Genomic DNA, 20616 nt, shown 5'->3' on the forward strand with positions numbered 1-20616 from the left:
CTTTAAAAGATCGAAAAAAAAAGAAAAGAAAAGAAGAAGGATAATATGTTGTGGCAGTCTAACTCGATCTAAGGAAATAGAGAGGGAGGGAGGGGGCAAAGCTTGTTAATCTGGAAAGAATACAAGCATCAATTTCAAGCACTTACAGGGAATCAAGCGGGCTTGTTAAGGTCGTAAGTTGGACAATTATCCCGTGTTAGGTTCAATCAGCTTAGTCCTACACAAAATTGATCCAATCATGCGAAAACAAATGTATTCTGATTTTTGTCGCAGATATTTCTGGTCTACGCACTCCAGTGCCCACAAAGCAGTTATTGAAACAGCTGATTTTCGCCTATTCTAGAGCGACAACATCCCCTGATCTTTTACAACCATGAAGGACCTGTACTCGAAAATACTTGCAATTCTCATCTGCTTGCAGGTTATTTTTGTCACTTTCTTCCCGTCAGGGGCTGGTAAGTTGATACTGATTAATTATACCATCGAAATTCTATATAATGGCTACAAAAAATATTTGCATCATTATCCTCATTTCCTAACGAAGCGCGTTTTTTTACCAAGTTTTATATTTCATTTCATAGTATCAAATCTCTGTAGTTACACGAAAGTATTAAATGATAGGAAACTTGATATACACGAATTTAATTAATTAATAAGTTTGTCGATATACAGCCATTATTATTTCATGTGAAATATTACAACGTCAAAAACTTAACGTTCTTGTACGTACAGTATTAATCACAAATTGTAAGAATGTTTACTGATAAGCAAAATAGATAATATGGAAAACGCAGACCTATGGAAAGAGAATTCCTGACATTAGACAGGAATACGCGATTGCACGAAATATTTTATGGTATGTCTAACATGGTGAATATATGCGGCGAAGTACGAAAAATTCATCCTGAGATATGTATACGACCTACGCGGTACGGGACGTGTTATAAATGGTTTCCGCCACTCAGCCGTATTTGAATTTGTGAACACGATCGAACAAATGATGCGACAATTATTAATTGCCGCCTCTGCCTTAGTAACGATTCGCGTTGGAACGAGGTCGAATCGTTCCGATTCCACGCGCGATTAACAAATAATTACAGTGGACATCAATTACTTGGATGACCTTCGTCATTTCAGCTTAAAACGATTAATTTGATTAAACCAACCAATTATTTCAATTAATACAATCTGCACTTTAAATTCGCACGTCTTGTGTATACACACCGGGCCAGAGAAAAGTTTTCAATCGTTCGAGTAGAACCTTCGTAGTCCTTGAGGACGCGTGTCGCTTCTCGTGCACCTAAAGTTTCGCTCAAATTAACCGATTTATTTGAATTCGAGCGAGTGAAAACCTCTTTGTCACCGTGAGTTTGTTACTTAATTGATACTCTTAGATGCCCTTTGCTTTCAATCTCTTACATCCATTCTTAATTAGTCAAGTCGTTTGACTTTTGACAAGTATTTTGAAACCATTTTGCTAACACGAACCTACTTTTTTACTTGAGATTATCCGCTATTTTTATTCAAATGTATATGTACGTATATACACTTTTGAATTTTAAACGAACCTTCTATTATACCTATATCTTTTAAGTGCCGTTTTAAGTTTCAAGAGACTTTAACTCGGATAGCTCGACTTGGAGTTCTAACGTATACTGTAAAGCACACTTGCGAAGTAAAACAGCAAACACGATATAAAAACTTTTTGCCCATGTAAGAAATCGAATAACCTATTTCAACGGTGCTTTAATCTCATCGACGAAGCATCGATGCAACGAAGAAGCATCGTGATAGCCGCAATGCGGATCCGTTCGACAAAAATTTCCTGGTACGGTCGTTTTCGTAATGTTATTAACCGTTTTAGTGTCGGATGTTTCAAGACTCCGTATCGGTTTGTGCTATGCAGCGCGATAGAGCTTCGTTTATTTATTTGCGAGGAGTACCGATCGACACAATCGCGCTGCCCTTTTTCATCCTGTTTTTTTTTCATCGAAATATACCGTTCGATGTGCTCGCGCTTCATTTCATCGGTTATACTGGAAGCGTTACAACAAACACTCAAAAGTTTGCGAAATATTTATGCTCTGCGTTTCGTTTGCGCGATAACATTCTATAATGCAGGATTTGGTTTTCCGATTCAAGAGGTAATTTTTTATATTGGTTTTTTTTTATTTGGTTTATGATTATTTGAAAAACAAGTAATTACGAGAGGAAACTCTGATATGACTCACGACGAGCTCGCTTGAGCGCGTTGCGAATTAATGATCGTGACCATACGTCGTGGCACAATTTACCACGGTACGCGAATTGAGCGATCACGCTGCGTGGTGTTAAAACGGTTAGCGTAACTGCGCGTACGATTGTCGAGGGGCAAAGATATTGACGTTGGTAATCGTTTTCAGTGGCTTTAGAAGAAAACTGTACTGATTTCGAAGGACAAGTTATCTCACATGGGCTGCTGTATGTGCCGGGACCTTCGGTTTGCAGCCTCTGCGTCTGCTACCATTCGGAGCCAAAATGGTGCAAGGCTATCTTCTGTTCACCTCCTTTTGTAAGTATATGCTCATTCTAAGAGCAACCAGCTTAGCACAACCATGCGAAACTAAAGTACACCGTTAACGCTTGCATGCTGGTCGTTAAAACACATGCTGCGCGAATAGGGTACACAGCGATTCATTTAACTCGCCGTGAATTAGTTTTAGAAAGACAAACATGGACAGGGATAATTTTTGTCACGAGCCGTTTAATTTATTCGTTCATTAGAACGAATTAATTTACACCTGCTGAGATCGCGATTGATGCGACAAATTCGAAATCTTGTTCCATATAAATATTTTTAAACAAGCACGTCGTAAGCTTTGTATATTTTTTAATCGCAACGAAACTGTTCAGAGAAATGCTGAAATTATTAATTAGAAAAGGAGATTTCTACGCATCGTTGTAAAAGTGTCAGGGAAAATATTCGTAAAACAGTTATGTTGTTACAAGTTCTACAAGAAGAAATATTGAAAATCACGTTCCACTTATTCAGTTGCACGTGTAAAAGGTATCTTGCGTTCGCGCAAAAAATCTCTGAAGGATACATGCTTTATAATAATTGGAGTGTCGAAGTTGTTACGCGGATCGACGTACACGTACCTTTTAATGAAACTAGGTTACTCATTCGTTATTCGTTCCTAATTTTCAGCTTCACCATTTTTACGCAATAAAATTTTATACACCTGTTCGGTTTATAAATGATTCAATTCAAATTTAACAGAATTAAAGTTGAAATAATCATTTGTACTTCATTAAAAGGTTCTTTCAGCATCTCGTTTTAATATTTTTATTGGTAATATTTTGTTAATCGTTATATTTAAATGGAGTTTTTCAAAGGAGAGACATTTTAAGGTAGGAAATGGACATACATTTATAATAAGAATTCAGAAGAAAGAATATTTCATACAGAAAGAAATATTCCGTATGTATAAATAACTACGCTATGAATTTTATATGTATCGGATATTCCTTCTGGTTAATGTATCTGATGTTTTTTCACGCGAGGTAGCGTATATTTGCATCTATATGTCTCTTCGTTTCTCAGTAGTAAAACTTAGCATTCATGCGGTTGATAAGTAGTTACGCACTGACAACGAGAAACATAAAATGAGTAAGAAGCATGAGACATTCTATAAGAAAAATAAAGTTGTTTTTGTCTTTCATTGCATATTCGTCAGAATATTGTTAATAAATATTTAAGTTAAGATTTCAGTTGAAATAAATACATAGGATTAGACATTTATTTGTCGGAGATGAAAGAACACCGGAACCTTCCCTTCGGAACTTTGGGAAGACCCCTAGTACTGTAATTTAGATTTCACCATAGCCGAATTAAGAAACTGTTGTCATTCGATTCGACTGTACTTATTTGAGATTTATGATAGTGAGCTCGGGCTCGAGGCGACAACCAGTCGCCGAACGTAGTCGCGGTCAAGAGATGAACGTTTTGTCTAACAAAGGCATGAAGTAACTCTATAGCTCTCCTTAAAAGAAATACTTAGGACGGGGCACGACGGTAAGCATTTCAACGATTTCTGTCCCGTGGCTCGCCACACGCAGACTCTATTCTTTGAGTAAGATGATTACCAGATGTCGACGCGTCTCCACAGTACATGTTCAGCTAGCCCGAGGACCCGCTATAAATCTTAAGATTTGTTTAACTAAAGTCCTTCAAACCGACAAACAGTCCTCGTCCCAACTACGAGAAAATAGGAGAAATCTATTTTTCTCACGAACGACGCTTCCTCTTCTCGAATTCTCTCTTAAGGGGGGTTAGCACGCTTCCCTAACCACCAACATGGAAATTGATCAATTAACAGTAACGCCAATTTCCCTCACTTTCCGAATGAAGGCTTTTCTCCACGAATCCGATGATTTCGTGCCCTTAGGCACACCCATCATAGTTTTCCTCGACAGCGTTACCGTGATGGAGAACCACTCTCCCGTACGATCTCAAAGACGATTCAAGTAACTCTCAGATACGTAGTGATTGCCCCATGCATTAACATTGAGTACAACTTAGACGTTGAAGAAAAGTAGAGTTCGTCATCCCCTTGACCGCGGATTCGTTAGTGAGCCTAGGATCATTGTCATTAGCTTCTCGAGTATCTAATTATCGCGATTACTTGTCCAATTTCATCATAGTCATATTTGCACTAGTAAATATCTCCTCTATTGCATAATGATCACGTCTAGCGCCAATAGGGATTCGTTTCACGCCCTTAACCCTCACTCAAATCTTAACGTCAACCCGACATATTTATATATGTATCTATGAACGCATTTGACATAAAATTTTGATAACGACTAAAATTATATATTCTGATATTAAATTAATTTAATGAGAATAAAAAACTAATTTTTTTAAACAAGATTTTGTATAAAGTTATATTTATTAGGAAAAGTTCGTTCATCCCTTTATAATATGATAGGATTAGACTCATTGCTGTGCAAATCATTTCATGGAATAGTATATGTGTGCGTGTGTGTTCTACGTTTTTATTATAAAAATGCTAAATGTACTAGGAGACGTTTTTAAAAATTCATACATTTTTCTTCATCAAACATATCAATCGTTATATTGAAAAGTTAATTATCTTTTATTTGTTTCGAGCTGCACATTGATTGAGACATTCGTGTTGGTTATAATTGCGAATTTAACGCAACGAAGTTGTTTGAATCCCTTGCAAGCATGTAAATATATCATCGAATTAATAGGTCAATTACTTGAGGTTGGAATTGAAAGAAAGGGAAAGGTGGAGGAGAAGTCTTGCGTTTGAACGCGGGACACTTTTAAAGCCCATAGTTCGCTGAAATTGCCAGAGAATTCAATTAAATGGCAAATTAAACCATTGAACTGAATCTGTTTCTAATCGCGAGCTTAGAAGTACTATCCTTTGAATTTTTATATCAGTCAACTTTCTTTTTGTACGTACGGTAACGAATACAATTCATAAATTAATGAAGTATGTAATTGGATGAAAGTTCTTCTTCCTGGATTCAGTTTAGACTAAGAAAAATTATATAATAACGAAATTATCAACTTAAAATTGATAGAGTGTATAGTTTATTTTTTTTTTTTTTGCGTGAGGAGGGGAAATGCTGTTACGCATACCCAGTGATCCGCATCACTGGGTTATGTGGGACTCGGGCGGATGTTGTTGCCATACCCACTAAAAACCCCTCCTCCTTTTTCCTTTGCTTCGAGGACAGACAACCCCGGTAAAACCTGTCGCCAGTCATCAGGGTTGTCCTTTCATGCCCCGTTGTATCTTCTTCTTCTGGCAGTTATTCTGTATATTCTGTATTGCTCTCGTCATCTTCTCAGCTAGTTCAGAATACTGGGCTGATCTCCTTCTGTGGTTCTTTGTTGTCTTGTATCTCTGCCTTCACTGCTCCGCGTAGTTGTTGTTGCTCTCGTTCTCCTCCTTGCCTCCTTCAAGGCCTTCGCTGTCACCCTCCTGTGAGACATGACGGTCTTGCGAAATTGCCTGAATTTATCTCAGCTCTCGTTCTTGGCGGTCATCGTGGCGATCAGATTGTCCACGTCTATGTTCTCACCAAGAGCGTTCTCCAGCTCAATCCTTCTGTCCGTTCACTTCGGGCACGTGAAGTCGGGAACTTCAACCGTTTCCAGTGCAAATTCAATTTTGAATCGCAATTTCCATGTTTGCGTGGCAAAAGCGTAAAATCGATAACGCACGCAAACATGTCTTCTTTGCTAATGGCGTATTATAAATATAAATATTTGAATAAATATTGCGAATTTCATATTGCTAAAAGATTTATACTATTTGTTCGTAAATAATCGTCGGATCTATATTTAAGTGGAAACTGCTGCATTAGATCTCTTTTCTTACTTAAAATTATTTGGATTGGTAACTTGGATGTAACATGTAATTTATTCTTCCTTTATAAATAGTGTACAGAAGATACCAATTCAGAGAAATGGAAGGAAAGTCTAAAAGCAAAGAAAATCTACAGGAAGATAAAACGTTCGAGCCTTGCCAGGCTATATAAGATGCTAAGTAATCTTCCTAGTCCTGCAGTTCTTTCTATTTTGATCAATAATTATTGGTATATGTTAGGAATGCAATTAGAATTTTTGTCCTCAAGCAAAGTATAATTTCAATTTTGTATGTAAACCAAAATATTAAATATCAAATAACCATCAAATAAAATTATATTGTATGGACTACTGTTTCTTTAAATATTTGAATATTTGGTAAATATTGTTTATTTAAATATTTTAAATTGCATGAAAAAAAATGATGCAAATAGATCATAGGGCATTTTAACTAAAGAGACCAATATCTATTTAACAGTGATTAAATCGTCACCGTTTAACGCTCCATCTCTTTTATTAACTGTGCCTTGTTAAACTACAGAGGATTACAGAGGATGCGTTTTTTTGATAAATAAACGTTCTGACAAATACGGCAGCGAAATCAGATATGTAGATTCTTACAACAGCAGTTATATTGTATGAATTCCGTTTTTCAGAAGCTTTATTTGTGAAACGACAATTCGCCAGAGTACGGATTCACTGTAGTTATAGCTGTAGGATCTCTATCTAGTTGACAGATCTGCTTTACGTAAAGAATTCCTGTCTCTTGTTCTACTTTATCGCGATTCTCTCCTCACCTTATACGCTTTGTCGAGGAAAGTAATATCGCTACATATCTCGGCTCCGGTTACAATAATTAGTTTCCGCCTAAACTGCTAGAACCACGTAGCACGCACTCTACTCTCGTTTATTAAACATTCAGGCCATCTGATCGCATGCGACGAGTTTTATGTTAATCCCGACCAATTACAATATCTTTCTCTCGTTTACAAGGGACGACGAGACTGGCAGTTGCGTGCTTTCCAAAGCAAAAGCCGCGATATCTGCATGATAACCTAACCTCAACCGATTTTGTTGTACTATTCTTAAGTGGACTTCGTTTGTACCACTTTCGTAACAAAAATAGAATATCTAGAACACAGCATTCCGTTATGCGATATTGTCAATTTCTAACGTCTGAAACATCAGAGATAATTTTTTCCCTACAGTTGTAAATTTGTGTGAAAAATTACGAACGTAACGGTGTTTGGCGCATGTACAGTTCCCCCTCCCCTCCCCCTCCAACCTTCATTTTCGTAGACATGCTAGAAAGATCCACTTTTCCACGGTGAAACTGTGTGTATTGTAATTTCATTTTGACAATGGTCCAACATCCTACTATGCATAAATTTAATATCAATATAAGCAGGTTTCATGCCAAGTATTACATCTAACGTATAAGCACAAACCCTGGTTTTAAATACCTTATAGTAACACCGAAAAGATTATTCAGTTGGATGTCTGGCTCAACATCAATATTTTACTTAGAAGATAATACGTCGAGAGCATGTTGTTGGATGGAATGGGAGATGAATGAAGGCTTACTTCTGTAAAATACGTAAAATGGTAGTCGGAATGAATTTTGGCGCTTGGGGACAGAAAAAGAGCTGACTGATACTGTCATACACCTGAATTTATAAAATTTTGAAAATCGATGTAACCTTTGAACTTTATCGTATTCTGTTTCGTAGCACAAATTATTGTTCCCGAAATGTACGTTTAGTGTTATAATATATTTGACCAATGGTTCTCAAATACTAGTTTTGCTAAAGCAATGGTGGAATTGGAGCAATTCTTTCTTCTTTCATTCTTTGAATGACCTGAATTTTCGAGTAGTCTAGTGACGCTTGATCCGTACAATTAATCGATTTCTTCTTATTACAGAGCTGCAAGAGATTCCGCGTTGGACGCCGATGTTGCGAGTTCGAATGCCTGGATGAGGTTGGCACTGAGTATTGGTCCGGATCTGATGTGGTTATCGTCGATGGTTCACCTAAACTTGAAAAACATAGTGTATTGTGGACGCTGAGCTTAGTGATGGCAATTGTAATATTTTAATTTCTCAATAAAGATTCCGATGGCGCCGTTGACAAAATTCGTACCTTATAAACGTCGACGATTAGCTTCAGCCACCGGGAAAAGAAGTGGTGTACAATGTAGTGTGTTAACGAAGAATCATTTGTAACTGAATAATTATACCTCGAGAAGATTATACCTGAGTAATTATATTTATTCTTATTTTCTTCCCCTTTATTTCATTTGAATAGATTTTTGTATTCAAAGAGCGAGGTATGATTATTTCAGACGGGTTAATTTGTTTTTATATATGTCAAAAGAATGAAAGGAGATGACGATGAATCGGTGACAGGTAGAAAATTGTAATCTGTTGTATTTCCATGGTACTGTATACTTGATTATATTTTGTTCAATATTATTCATATTCTATCATGTAATTTGGGAATATACATACATATACATATATGAAAATATAGTGGTATACTTATCCCCTAATCTTTGTGATTTCTATGAAAATTTTATGATTCATTGTCACTTGTATGAAGGATGGAAATATAAAAAATTGATAAAATTATTAATAATATTTACAAAGAAAAAGTGAGCTGTTGGATATACAGGGTGGTTGGTAACTGGTAAAAAAAAAGAAGTCGAAAATATACAAATTTTTCATTTGAGGCTTTGTTTTCGAGAAAATCGACTTTGAATTTTCGCTCGGTACGCGTGCACTTTATCACGTTTCGTTATAACGGATTTTATTGTAGATTGTGTTTCGATTGACGTTATGTTGATAAACCGTTCCAATATGTTGCACGCGTTGCACGCATACCGATCAAAAATTCAAAGTCGATTTTCTCGAAAATAAAGTCTCAGACGAAAAATGTTTATTCTATATTTTCGACTTCTTTTTTCGAGTAGAATCACCAATTTTCCGCTTGTACTATCAATTACCAACCAGCCTGTATGACAAAATTCTATTTTAAACACCAAATTCGCCACGATTGGCTATTTTGTTTACGAAATTAAACGAATTTAATAAATGAAATGGCAAGGAAGGAACTACAAGTGACCGTCAAACTATTTTTATGCTTGAAAAGTAATTCGCAAAGTAATATAAAATAATACTACTGATTTGTGTCTCTTTCAGAATTTTTTCTTAATCTCTTGTTTTTTTTCCTTCAAATTTATTATTTATTATTTATTAGGTGTCACGAAAACCGATTAAATATTAAATATCTTAAATATAGATTGAAATGAAAGCTTGTCAGTTCTCGTTCAATTGTCACTTCAAAGTTGTTAGTTCAAAGGTTCTCGTACATCATAAAGCAAGGGACCAAATCTTTAACTTATTACAAATTAAACCTTTTATTGTAATTACGAAAATTATGAAAGTACCAAGCGAAACAAGTAGGGAACATGAACTGCTCAACGAACCAAAGAACGGCTCAGTGACAAAATTAATAAAGTAAGGATCACAAATATTACAACATTACACTCTTACATCACATAATAGTTCTCTATACAAAAGATATATAGCGAATCGACTTTTCACAACGATAAGAATCAACAGAACCAATTAAGACCAGGCGAAACTCTCATAAGACAACAATATCAGAGGGATCAAATCAGCGATTTTAATCTATGTTACAAATTATAGTTATCAAGAATAATTGCTCTTTTCACGAAAATTATGCTGATGACACACTCACAATGCATTTTATATTTGGTAATCGGATGTGCTCGTGGCCATCAGGAGTATAAAGACGACGTTTTTAGAAAATGACAGCGCTGTCGGGTTTTAAAAGCTTTTATTTTTTTATTCATCATTACGAAGATTGTGATGGAAGAACGTAATGGGGTAAAATCTGACGATTCCTTAATGAAGAATGCTTAAAGAGATTCTATAGAAAACGGTGATCGTTTCGTTGGGTAGTTCATTCGAATTTTGATCAGGATTATTGAGATAGAAGGGTCGAGAGCTTGGTGGAATATCAACTTTGACGCTTCAACGCTTCATCTCTTTTCAAGCTCACCAGTCACGAACCATGGTTCACTGAATATATCTTTTTGGAAAATCCTTTTTGGATTTTCGTACGGGAAACATGGTATGTTTGACAAGGGATTTTCTTTTGAGGCAATTTAGAGTGACAAAAAGGTCTTTCTGTTAGGTAGCTTGTCGATAAAAATGTTTTATTAATAACGTAAATGGAACGAGTAGTTACGAATTTAAATAGAATATGACCAAATGGAATATATATCTTCTCTTCGACTTTCATAAGCTGAAAGCCCCGTATCTAAATTTTATCTTAATTATTTGAAGCAAAAAGTATGTTCTTTTATCTTCTTTTAGTTGTAACATTCACTATACTATGCTTTGTTTATATGCTAAAGCTCATATTTTATGAGTTAAGGAATAAATTAGATATGGGGAGACTATATTGTTAGATTGTTAAATGTAACTAAATGGAACTCATAGTTTATTAAAAACTGTGGGATAAATACGTATAAATGTTGTAGTCGTTGTAATCTATTATTGTGCTATTATAGGTATACGTGTGTACTATAGAAGGACCACCCTATTAGATACTGACAGCTTTCTTCTAACATAATCTTTCCATAGAATCTTATAATCTTTTTCCTCTCATTGTCTCCGAATAAGAAGTGTGTAATAAATGTTCGAATTTCGGTGTGTTGAGAAAGCTGCTCGGTTAAGTTTCTGACTACAAAAATGGTCTTTTTTTATCAGAAAGAACGAAAATAAATGTTCGGCAACGAGTTTTTTTTTTAAGATTTTTATTTTTACGTATCAAGTATAGGGAAGAAGTAGTGATCTCTCTTTTATCGATGAAATCATGTTAGGCGAACGTAGTAAATGGCTTCTGCAGTATCACGGAACTATTCGTATTACTCGATTAACTGAGTTCCCCTGAGTCAGTGGTTCTCAATTCTTGAAGCGTTTATTTATCGATTAGGGAATAGTTCTAAATCTTTTTCGACTTTCTCCAAAGAATTCTCAAATTGAATATTTAAGACAGCATTTAATGAATTCAAATTGAAACACCTTATTTTATTACGTAAAATTAAAATAACATACTACAAGGAATGTCAGTAATTTGGTATTTCTCTATGCCAATTTCCTTAAAATTTGTATAAAATTTAAATGTATCTTTTGTTACTAATCTAAAAATTATTACTGTTTCCAATAATATAAGAAATAATACCTTAAAAATCGCTCAATAAATACGCAAAATACTTTGAAGGTAACCGAGCCAAAAAAAATAAATAAATAAATAAAAAACAAATAAATAAATTTAATAGTAAACACGTAGGTGAAACACTTGCTGAAATTTGCATCACTCGACACGAGCGAACCGTTCGGAAGGAAAACGCGTTCAGCCCCCAAGGCGGTGGAATTGGGATCACTTAATTAACTCCGTTTGAATCTATCTTGAATTAATTCTCGTTTAACGACCTGTGCGTATTCAACATCATAACATTTCCGACCATATCGTTCCCAGAAGATGAAACAGCACGGTAAAACAGATGTGAATACCTATCACGAGCGAAACAGAAATGCGAAGATCCTTTGGAATAATAATAAATTGCATAATCCTAATAATAAAATTGCATGCATAGGAACCATGGATGGAACACAAGACAAAGGTGTAGATGGTATTATAAGCTTTGAAACGAGCGTATAGGACGAGAGAAATTGATCAAAAAATTGAGTTGAGCCCATTGAAGTTAGGAATAACATACTTTGATGTTTTGTTTAAAGGAGAGATATTGAACTGTGCAAAAATTGTATAGGTTCTCTGAAGGTAAATAAGATTTTGTTGCTGAGTAAATAAACGAGATTTCAAGTTTCTCTTGAATATTGGAAATTTAAAGGTTTTGATGGTATTTTATCGTTATATTACTTCCAAATTTTAAAGGACCAAATCACATGGCTGATATTTTTAAAGTCTTTCTATATCTTTGAGGAAGTAAGATAAGGTTGATAGATAGTCGTTGTTGGTACTTAACCGAGTATGGTCATATAGTCGATTAAATGAAATTTCTATTCTTTCAGATATATATCGTCGAATATATATGTCGGATTAGGGTCAGGATTATGGAGAGGGGCGTTTGATGAATTCTCATTACAATTAGCCATTGCCGTGATACAATAAAGAGTTTACTAGCACAGGCTTATCAACAAGATTAGGCACTCGTAGCACTAGTGATAATGATCTTAGGTTCGAAACGAATCCGCGGTCACGGGATGATAAACGTATGTTCTCGCACAGTTCAAGTCTAACTCTTTGTTAACTAGATGTGAGGTATTCACTGGTTGTAAGGTGGTACTGTCACTCGTCGATCAGATCGTGCGAAAGAAAGAATCTCCGTCTCGATGATGCCGTCGAGGAAAACTATAATGGGTGTGTCTAAGGACATGAGATCCCCGGATTCGTCAACGAAAGCTTTCGTACCAAAGGTGAGGGAAATTAGCGCTGTTGCTAATTTGTCGATTTCCATATCGGCGTTTTGAAAGAGATGCTGACCGCCCTTGAGGGGTGGTTGTTGACGGGGGGCATCGTTCGTGGAAGGTAGGTTTCTCCTATCTTCCCGTAGTTGCAACAAAGTCTATTTGGAGGACTTCGCTTGACTAAATCTTAAGATCTATAACGGGTTCTCACGTTAGCTAAACATACACTACAAAGGCATGCCGACATCCGGCGATCATCTTACCCGGAGGACACAATCTGCGTGTGGCGGGCCGCGGGATAGAAACTATTGAAGTATTTACTGCCACGTGTCGCTACGACTATTTCTTTTAAGGAGAGGTATAGAGTTACTCTGTGCCTTTGTTAGATAAAACGTTCATCCCTTTGACCGCGGCTACGTTCGGCGATTGATTGTCGCCTCGAGCACAAGCTCATGATCATAAATCTCGAATAATCGGAGCGGCATTTGTTTAATCTAAGTTACAACGTTACGGTATTCCCGCGAATCCAAGGAGGGGTTCCGGTGTTCTTTCATCTCCGACATGTATTATATATCAATGTTAATTGTTATCTGTGTTGGCGTAGTGAATAAACACATTGATTTTCGGTGTTTCAATTATCAGAATTATAATCGATGTTAAATGTATAGAGTGTCAAAAAATTATTTGTTGTAGCTGTGGAAGATGGAGATCTGTTAGAGAAAATGGATCATGAAATTGATCTTGAGTATAATTTTCAGAGAAAATTTTTTATTGCATCATAAAGTACTTATCACGAGAAACGAAAGTATCAGAAAACCCCTGGATCGTAAATGATTCGTTCTTTTGAAAAAAGCTGTTTAAAATTTCTTGTACTAATCCTTATACTAATTGTGTATACTAATTGTATTTAGTATATTATGTTATAAATAATGGTTAATATAAGTACCAAAATAAATAGACAACAATTAATTAGATAACATCGTAATCCAGAATGATAAGCGAACAAAACGCAGTACTCAGACAGCAAACCCAACAAATCACAGTCATGCTACAACTAATTACAAACGTGCTAAGCAAAAAATAAAAAACGGACACTCTAAAAATAGCAGCCTGGAACTCAAACGGCCTACAACAACGGGCCCTCGAAATTAAAACATTCATATACAGTAACAATATAGACAAACTACTTGTCTCAGAAACACACTTCACTACAAAAAGCTACTTGAAAATACCATACTACACCATATATGATACCAAACACCCCTCAGGAAAAGCTCACGGAGGGACAGCAGTGATAGTCAGAAACGATATCAAACATTATCTACACAGCCAAGTTAACAAAGAATATTTACAAGGAACTACTGTTACAGTTCAAACTAGCAGCAACTACTTCCAGTTGTCAGCAGTATATGTGCCTCCGCGACACAAAATAACATCACAAATGTGGGAAGAATACTTCCAGGACCTAGGGGACAAGTACATCGCAGCGGGAGACTACAACTCAAAGCACACGCTATGGGGGTCAAGAAACATTATACCTCGAGGCAGAACACTGGAAAAATACATTAGAAATAATAACCTCAATATATTATCCACAGAAACACCGACACATTGGCCGACTGACCTGAACAAAAAACCAGATCTTCTGGACTTTGCAGTTACAAGGGGACTAAACACAAATAAACTAAAAATAACACCCAACCTCGAGCTCAGCTCCGACCATACACTCATAATAATTGAATGCAGAAACAAACCAATACACTATAGCAAACCAGAAACACTATGCAATAAAACCAGCAAATGGCAAACTTTCAAAGAAATAATAGAACGCAAAATAAACTGCAACATCCCGTTGAAAACTCCGGAACACATAGAACAGGCAGTAGCAACATTGACAGCAACTGTTCAAGAAGCAGCAAGGACAACCACTACACCCGAATCAACCAGCAGACAAACAATAACAATCCCGCAAGAAATACTCGACAAAATCAGAGAAAAAAGAAAAGCAAAAGCAAAATGGCAAAAATACAGAACTCGAGAAAACAAAAAACACTTAAACAAACTTGCAAAGGAAATAAAAAACAAAATAAAGGAGCACAACGATAACGAATTCGCAAAGTTCATAGGGATACTCTCCACACACGAGAGCACCAACTATTCACTATGGAAAGCCACGAAATAAATAAGGAAGCAGATAATACCCGTCCCAGCAATCAGAAAAGCAGATAACACATGGGTAAGAAGCAACGAAGAACAAGCTGAAGAATTCTCCAACCACCTCTGCAACACATTCACACCACACATTATCAACAACAGCAACCTCAAAAGTCATACGGAGGAGGATCCACAAACCACTATTACCACAACCGGCAAAGAATACACCATACCTAAAACATCAGCACAAGAAATTAGAAACATAATTGATAAAACAAAAAACAATAAAGCGCCAGGAATCGGACTAATTGTTACGCCGCGCAACACATCTGCACTCCATCCCGCGCGGCGTGACAGCCAACGGTCGACGTGCCGTCCTTCGAACCCTCTATAGGCCTAAGGACCCACCATAAAGTCGAAATCCTAACTGCATTGTTCGCACACATGGGTCCTTGGGTTTATTACGTGCTCTTAAGAATTGCGGAGAAAGCAGGTAGTGGCCTAACGAAAAAAGCGGAGGTCTTCCTAACGGAAAATCCGAGTCTCCCCATAAACAATGTCGCCTAGGACCCAAGTTAGTAGAAGGCTTCTTCCTCCTATCTTCCTTCCCAACATTGCTCATAACCAATCAGCATCGCGGATCATTGCCCTCACTTTCCTAACTGAAAATGTAAGCAACGAATCCGCATTCTTCGTTCAAAGGGTACACCCATACCGAGCTTTCCTCCGCATTCACATTAGAATAAAACTTCAGAGTTTGATCGTCTCTCACGGTGCCTAGAGTTCCTGCATTTCCTATAACTCTCACCGTTCCTACCTCTCCTGAGTTTGATCGTCTCTCACGGTGCTTAGAGTTCCTATAATCCGTATAGCTCTCACCGTTCCTGCATCTCTCAGAGTTCCTTCATCATTTCTCACGGTGCCGAGAGTTCCTGCATTCCCTATAACTCTCACCGTTCCTATATCTCTCAGAGTTTCCTACAACTCTCAAGGTGCCTACACGGCCTAGAGTCTCCTAAGGCTCTCACATTATCCAGAACTCCGACAGTTCCTATAACTCTCAAGGGCCTAGAGCGCCTAAAGCTCTCCTTTTCTCATCCAAGACTAACCCTTCTCTCGTTATCTGTATCTTAATCAACGGCGTTATTACTTTGTGTGATTGTATAAAGTGTTGGAAATATACATTATTATAACTCAGTGACTACCAATGTTATACCGCATCAACCACCCCGATTATCCTAACCGAAATACGGGGATCGAACTATTCGTGGTGTCGATTATTCTAATCGTAACGGGAATTTACGACTCCCGTTGACGCGTATTCTAACGACCGCGTCTCCCCGCGATAGCTCGAAAATACACTAATCAATGGTAAAATCTTGAAAAACCTTCCGCCAAAAGCAATAAGACTAATGACAATAATATTCAATGCAGTTCTAAGAATTCAATGCTTCCCCAAACCATGGAAATTAGCACAGATCAAAATGTTACATAAATGAGGCAAAGACCCGCACCAAACTGCATCTTACAGACCAATATCACTGCTTCCAGTATTTTCCAAAATACTGGTAAAAATAATATATTGCCGGATAAAAACAATAATAGAGACAAAAAAACTAATACCGGATCACCAATTTGGTTTCAGAAACAAACACTCCACGATAGAGCAAATGCACAGGCTTATAAACGAAATAATAGTAGCACTAGAAAACAAGGAATACTGCACAGCCCTCTTTATAGACGTAGAGAAAGCATTCGATAAAATTAACCATGAAAGTCTACTACAAACAATTAGGAAACAATTCCCGGAGCAAATACACCAATTAATAAAATCTTACCTAAGCAGCAGAACCTTCGTAATAAAAATCAAGGACACACATTCTCAAGTTAAAGACATCAAGGCCGGGGTACCACAAGGAAGCCTCCTAGGCCCAATACAATACACATTATACACGGCGAACATACCAACAACTACCAACAGCACAGTATTGACATTCGCGGAAGACACAGCTATACTAGTCAGGCATAATAACCCAGAAACGGCAGTCAAAATACTACAAGAACATATCATAAAAATAGAAAATTACAAGAAAAACAAATTACAAGAAAAACAAATAAAAGCAAACCCCAATAAATGCAACCATATTACATTCACGCTACGAAAAAAGATACCACCAAACATCTTATTGAACGGCACGCATATAACGCAAACAAAGCATGTCAAATACCTAGGACTCCACTTAGATACACAACCCACATGGAAACTACACATCAAATCAATAGTAGAAAAAATACAGAAAACAAGGAGACAAATGCATTGGCTAACAAGCCGAAAATCCAAATTAAGCATAGAAAATAAATTAAAAATATATAAAACGATCATAAAACCAATCTGGACGTACGGAATACCATTATGGGGGACGGCAGCAATGAGCCATATAAACAAAATAGAGGTAATACAGGCTAAAATCCTCAGAACAATAGTAAACGGACCTTGGTACGTCAGAAACGAAGATATACGGAGGGACCTGGGAATCCCAACGGTCAAGGAAGAAATTAGCAGATACTCCGAGAAATACAAATCAAGAATAGCAACACACCCAAACCGGTTAGCTGCGGAAACATACAAAACCATAAACATGGACAGAAGACTAAAAAGGAAGCACCCAGCAGACCTTATAAAGGACATAACCTAACAAACACGAGGATGGTACCACGCTGGGGGTAGCCACCAACATGCTAATTTAACTGTTAAAAAATTCCACCAAATGTCCAAATTGGACAAATTGTGAATTTCAATAAATAAATAAAAAAAACATCGTAATAACATAATATAATATAATGGGGATCATCATGATGGCGGCAAGCAGAACGGACACGTGCACGTCGCTCCGTAGGCATAACCGAAATATCTGGGTAAATTAAAGAACTCGGGCGGAAAAGTGCACGGAAGTGAAGTTTCTAGTGCTCCGGAATGAGTGGGAGTACAAGAAATAGGGGAGCTCGCTGGTATAAAAGCGAGAGAAACGATTGAAAGTGCTGTGTGTGAAAAGTGAGGTTAGGGGCAGAGCGGAGGCCATCTTGGGTCGCGAGACCGAAGCGCCACCGTGCGGGCTACCTGGGTAACCAAGGAGTGGTGGAGAGCGCCCCCGTGGAGGACCAGTCTAAACTCCCCGCGTCGAACAGTGATAGGGACACTGCGAGTTTTAGTATCCGGTCATCAGTCATACGACTGGCGACTTTACGACGACATCGGCAAGTTATTTAGGACACGAATCGCATACACGCGGAAGGATACAGTGGGAGCATACGACGACCGGCTACGTCGAAGGACATCCATTTCAAACATACATATATATATATATATATATATATATATATATATATATATATATATATGTATATGTATATTAAAGATACAAATACAATATGGACAAGTACTATAAGGTAAGTAAACTTACGGCTCAGGGGGTTTCGGAGCTTCCAGGCCCCGTCGGGGATTCGAGTAGCGTCCCAGGCTCGACCCGACGATCACCCAACGACTGGACGAACGGCGAGGGGAAGGTCGATCCCAGGGCCTCCCCTCGTTCGGTAAACACGACCGGGGACCAAGAAACACCCGCAGTTGTCACAGAGGAAAAGATGTGCAAGAGAAGCACAAGAAGATACCTCGAATTTGATGAAGACATCGCGGGGATCATCGAGGATGTCGAGATGCCAATGCAGGCACTCAAGGATAAGACACCACCCACCGAAAAGGCGACCCGATTCGCCAAGGAAAAAATCCCGAAAGGTGACAAGATCACCAGATATATGAGAAAGTCCCCAGTGGAAGGGAGCGCGTGCAAGACAACGAGAAGCCTGGCCAGGAGCCAGCCGATGGCAACGAGGGACGAAACGGCCAGCACCTCGGAGCTAGACACACCGGCGGAAATGTCGGACAGCGGCAGCGAAGCGGCGGCACCAAGGGAATGTCTCAGGAGGAAGGCCATGGCGAACAGAGCAACGGCCGAGACCAAAAGCAATGACGAGGACAGTATCGTCATCAAAATGAGCGAATGGAAGGCGATGACGGAAATCATCACAGAAGTCTTCCGCGAAATCCAATGCATAGGTAGCAGACTCTACCTCATGAGCAAAAAGGATACCGACATCAAGAAAAGGAGGGACGCAATCAGTAAAAAAGCGATCAAGCTCCACTCGATGTTGGACGAGATGAGGCTCAAGAGGAACGCTAGGACAGTCACGGCCACCAGGATGACCAGCCCTCCGGGGAGGAGTGAGGAGATGGAAGGAAAAAGGAAGGAGAGATCGCCCGTCGAGGGGAAGGGCGACACCAAGAGAAAGAGACCAACGACCGTGGAGGCCTCCTACGCAGGAGCCTCTGCCGGCAACAGCTCGGCAAAAGCGACTACGGACTGCACGAACAGCGATGTAAAGGATGACTGGATCCCTGTCCGCGGAAGGAGAGGAAAAAGAACGGACACCCCGACGGTTGTCAGTAAGGCGAACGCAGGAAGGGCGGCATTGGACAAGCCAAAGAGGCCGGAGGGACCGAAGAGGATACGTAACAGACCCGAAGCCATCTTCGTCAAAGTAGGGCAAGACAAGGAGTGGATCCAGGTCTACAAAGACTTGATGGGGGCAAGGGAGACCCTAAAAGAGAGCTGTGGAATTAGGAGGACCAGAATAGGTGACTTTCTGATCGAGCTGAAAGCAGGTAGCAACGCCAAAAAGACCGCGGCGGATATGAACACGGCGCTAAGAGGCAAGGTGAGAGCGCTACCAATGCGCGACAAGACCTCCGTAGAGATCAGGGATATAGACCCGCTCGTAGGCAAGGAAGAACTAGCCAGGGAGATAGGAATGCAACTGGGCATAAGCGACATCACTGAGGTCGAAGTAAAGACCCTAAAAATGGCGCCGTGGGGCACCCAATCGGCAATAGTGACGATGCCGAAAGCCTATCTGGCCAAAGAGGGGGCGAGCCTCGATAAAGGCACTACCCAATGTGGTAAAGTGCTACAGATGTCACATGTTCGGTCATATCGCGAACAAATGCACGGCGATAAGCCCTGGAAAGGAGATTTGCAGGAAGTGCGGAGCCAAAGACCACACGATAGCTGCCTACGCCAACGCATCCTGCTGCTCCATCTGCAGCAAGGAGAAAGGAGTGAAATTTGACCACGTAACCGGATCCCTGGCTTGTCCAGAATATAGAAGGCGCTTGAAAGCGAATAAATGAGGATACTGCAGATAAACCTCAACAGATGCAAGCTGGCACAGGACATGATGCACCAATGCGCGATCGAACTTAGGCCGGATATAATAATAATTTCCGAGCCGAACAGGCAGCTACCGCACTGGTTTAATGACACCAAAGGAGACGCCTCGATATGGGTCACACTCCTCAATGGCAAACTGCCTGATGAAACAACAGAGGTCAAGAGCGACGGGATAGTGGGCGTCCGCGTCGGCGACGTCTTCTGCTTCAGCGGATACTGTTCGCCCAACATAAATAAGCTAGCATACTCCGAATACATAGACACGCTGTCGA

General features: G+C 38.7%; 1 protein-coding gene and 1 long non-coding RNA gene across 16 annotated transcripts in view; one reads left to right on the forward strand and one right to left on the reverse strand.

Annotated features, from left to right (window-relative positions):
- Positions 1-20616, forward strand: part of LOC126927053 (integral membrane protein DGCR2/IDD-like) — a 386199-nt gene that overhangs the window by 157453 nt on the left and 208130 nt on the right. For 8 of the 14 annotated variants that reach the window (XM_050743408.1, XM_050743405.1, XM_050743407.1 and 5 more), the window contains exons 2-4: positions 274-455; positions 2403-2551; positions 8309-8747. In XM_050743408.1, the coding sequence (XP_050599365.1) occupies positions 374-455; positions 2403-2551; positions 8309-8482 (405 nt within the window). In that variant the 5' untranslated portion in view covers positions 274-373 and the 3' untranslated portion in view covers positions 8483-8747. Of the gene's footprint in view, positions 1-231; positions 456-2402; positions 2552-8308; positions 8748-20616 lie in introns of those variants that run through there. The other 6 variants (XM_050743399.1, XM_050743398.1, XM_050743396.1 and 3 more) reach the window with 2 other exon arrangements.
- Positions 1-20616, reverse strand: part of LOC126927088 (uncharacterized) — a 194852-nt gene that overhangs the window by 1286 nt on the left and 172950 nt on the right. The window lies entirely within an intron of this gene.

This window comes from Bombus affinis, unplaced genomic scaffold (genome assembly GCF_024516045.1).
Source record: "Bombus affinis isolate iyBomAffi1 unplaced genomic scaffold, iyBomAffi1.2 ctg00000070.1, whole genome shotgun sequence".
In the NCBI taxonomy this organism is placed as follows: Eukaryota; Metazoa; Arthropoda; class Insecta; order Hymenoptera; family Apidae; genus Bombus; species Bombus affinis.